The sequence below is a fragment of the Protobothrops mucrosquamatus genome, unplaced genomic scaffold (genome assembly GCF_001527695.2).
Source record: "Protobothrops mucrosquamatus isolate PMUCROS unplaced genomic scaffold, P.Mucros_1.0 scaffold1217, whole genome shotgun sequence".
Classification (NCBI taxonomy): Eukaryota; Metazoa; Chordata; class Lepidosauria; order Squamata; family Viperidae; genus Protobothrops; species Protobothrops mucrosquamatus.
This window is the reverse complement of record NW_015387425.1, coordinates 54,351-57,420: the sequence shown is the minus strand read 5'-3', so window position 1 is coordinate 57,420 and position 3,070 is coordinate 54,351. Positions and strand designations below refer to the sequence as shown.

General features: G+C 46.7%; 1 protein-coding gene across 1 annotated transcript in view; it reads right to left on the bottom strand.

The window, feature by feature from the left end:
- The window catches only part of LOC107291886 (forkhead box protein D3), a 13,510-nt gene extending 10,700 nt beyond the window's left edge, over positions 1-2,810 (bottom strand). Inside the window, exon 1 of the mRNA XM_015820926.2 lies at positions 2,792-2,810. Within this exon, the coding sequence (XP_015676412.2) occupies positions 2,792-2,810 (19 nt within the window). The remainder of the gene's footprint in view (positions 1-2,791) is intronic.
- Positions 2,811-3,070: the final 260 nt, after the last annotated feature.

Below are 3,070 nucleotides of genomic sequence, written 5' to 3'. Positions count from 1 at the left end.
GAAGGAAGGAAGGAAGGAAGGAAGAAGGAAGGCAGGAAAAAGAAGTAATTTTTGTGATCAGGAAACATATTTTATTTTGATTTGATTTGATAACTGAAGAATCTTAGAGGCAAGGTGAGGATGTAGTGGAGACTGATTTCAGTCCAGTTTAGATGGTTTATTCAACTCAACTGAGATCAAACTAGGTTGGGCTATTCCACTGACTCCCTCTGAAGTATGGAATGTTGACTCAATCTGATCTTCTGCTTCAATTAAAACTCTAATCAATGCTTCTGAAGTGCTCAATCCCTGGGGGGGGGGCACCCACTGCACTTTGACTATTTAATTCAAAAGGTTTCTCTCTCTCTCTCTCTCTTTCTCTCTCTCTCTCCCTGTCCCTCTCTCTCTCCTTCCCTTCCTCTCTTCCTCTCCCTCCCTCCCTGTCCCTCCCTCACTGCCTCTCTCTCTCTCTCTCCCTCCCTCCCTCCCTCTCTCTCTCCTTCCCTCTCTCCCTCTCCTTCCTTCCCTCCCTCCCTCTCTCCCTTCCTCTCTCTCTCTCTCTCTCTCTCTCTCTCTCTCTCTCTCTCTCTCTCTCTCTCTCTCTCTTCCCCTCCTTCTCTCCCTCCCTCTTTTCCTCCCTCCCTCCCTCTTAGACCCACAAGCTCCCTGTCAACTAAATTGAAATCAGATCAACAATTGCCCATCCATCAAGCTTCACGTAGCCAAAAATTTACCATAGTGGAATGACAGATCAGTTGTGGACCACCCCCCCCTCTTTCTTTCCGTCTAAGGAAGTTTGTCTGTCGACAATTATGGGACAATTACGCCTTCCAGTTAGCAGGAGGAGAAGAAGAGGGGGGAACCCCTCTAAGGAAATGCACACTTAATCAGGAAACGAAGCATAGCTCCTAGAAAACCACAGCACCGTGTGTGTGTGTGTGTGTGTGTGTGTGTGTGTGTGTGTGTAAAAAAGGAAGGGAAGGGAAGGGAAGGAAAGCATAAGTTGCCTTAACAAGTGTATGTGTGTGTCTGTGTGTCTTGCAAATCAGTTCTTCCAATGAAAGACACGAGGCTTCCTTTCTGAACAGGTGTGCCACACACACACGTAGTCCTCAACTTACGACAACTGAGTCCCAAATTTCTGTCGCTAAGCGAAACTGCTAAGCGAATTTTGCCCCGTTTTATGATATTTCTTGCCAGAGTTGTTAAAGTGAATCGCTACAGTTGTTAGGTTAGTGATACGGTCCCTTCCAACTTGGTTATTCTGTCCATTCTGTAAAAACGCAAACATCTCACCTGGGCCTGGGTGGGAAAAAAAGAGATAGAAACTCTTCACATCTCCCGTAACCTTGTTTATTCCCAAATATCGGTCACTGCAAGCCTAGCCAGGCTTCCCACAAGGGCCCCAAAGCTGGCCCTTGCTAGGAAACACAGTAGAAGCATCACCCACACCCAGGAATAAGTATCCGGAGCAGGGGCCTTCAAACCTGGCTGAGGAATTCTGGAAGTTGAAGTCCACAAGTCGTAATAGGGCCGAGTTTGAAGACCCCTGCTTGTGGACTTCAACTCCCAGAATTCCTCAGCCAGCGTGCCTGGCTGAGGAATTCTGGGAGTTGAAGTCCACAAGTCACAAAAGGGCCAAGTTTGAAGACCCCCCCCATTTAGAGAAAACCTCATAGCACCTTAACTTGTTTTCCTCTAGATGGTGCAATCTGATAAGAGTTTGGTTTACAAAAGCCTCGCCAAGCCCTTGTTTCATGCAGGAGTGCTTCCATCCCAGCCAAGGAGAAGGACTCCTTTATAACACCAACACAACTTTTGAAAACGACAAAAAAAAACCAAAAAAACCCCCAAGAGAATTGAGATCAAACAAAACAAGAGAATCGACGTTGCTATGGTTGCTCGTAATAAAGCTCCATTCCTCTCTCTCAAGAAAATACTGGAAAATTTATTCTATCCTTGGAGGAGGAAAAAAAAGGGTGGGGAGGTTAGCCTTACAGACAGTCAGTCATGGCCTGGACAACTCCTGGCTTGACTACCGCAATGCGCTTTCCATGGGGCTGCCCTTGGAAGCAATCCGGAAAATTCAACCGGGTCCAGAATGCAGCAATGCTTTTCTTCTTCTTTTCATTATAAATATATATATATATATTTCAATTCTTCTGCTGGAGCCTCAGGCCCTTAACCGTCAGCGTTGCAAACAGAGGGACGGAAGCTGCCCTTTCTCAACCCATCCCAGGCTAAGACTGCAGCTGGTTAGGTCCCCGCTGGAAAATTTGGAGGGGCTGCAAGGTAGGGGCATTTGAAGACACATCTGGAAACATCCTCAGAGGGAGGAACTCAGCCTACGTTCCCGTCTCCTTCTCCCTCTCTTGCACCAGAAGGCAGTCTGCCACAGGCGGGCCCGAAACATCACCATCGGAAATGGGAAGTTGCTTTTAAAAAAATGTATCAGCAGAGGACTCGAGGGCTGCCGGCCCTCATTCACAATTCACCAGCGCTTATGCAGAAAGAAGATTTGATGCAGGGAGGGGCTGTTCGTTTGTTTGCATACCAGGTCCGTGCATTTTGAGCCCCTTTTTTCATTCTCCATGAATATGGGGTGATCTCAAGTGAATGTGCGCTCAGAAAGCATGGCTAAAGTGGGATTTCTTTCTTCCTCCTCCTCCTATTCTTTTTTTCTCCTCCTCTTTTCTTTTCTCCTCCTCCTTTTCCTCTTCTTTTTCTTTTTTCCTTTCTCCTCCTCTTCCTCTTCTTCTCCCTCCCCTCCCTCCCTCCCTTCCTTCCTTCCTAAATGAATTTGTCCAATTACCTTCTTTGTGAATATCCATAGCTGTCCTCTGCAGACAACGTCATTTGTATAGGGTTTCCTGCCTGAGCAGGGGGTTGGACTAGATGACCTCCAAGTCCCTTCCAACATCATCATCATCATCATCATCACCACCATCTTTTATTCATTAGACATGAACCACAGTCAACTGAACATTCAAATTGGCTGGCACTGATGGTTGACACGGGTTGCTACCAGCATCCTAGGTGTCAACCAGGTACCTCCATAAAATATAAGATGTTCCGAGTAAGCGCAGTTGTT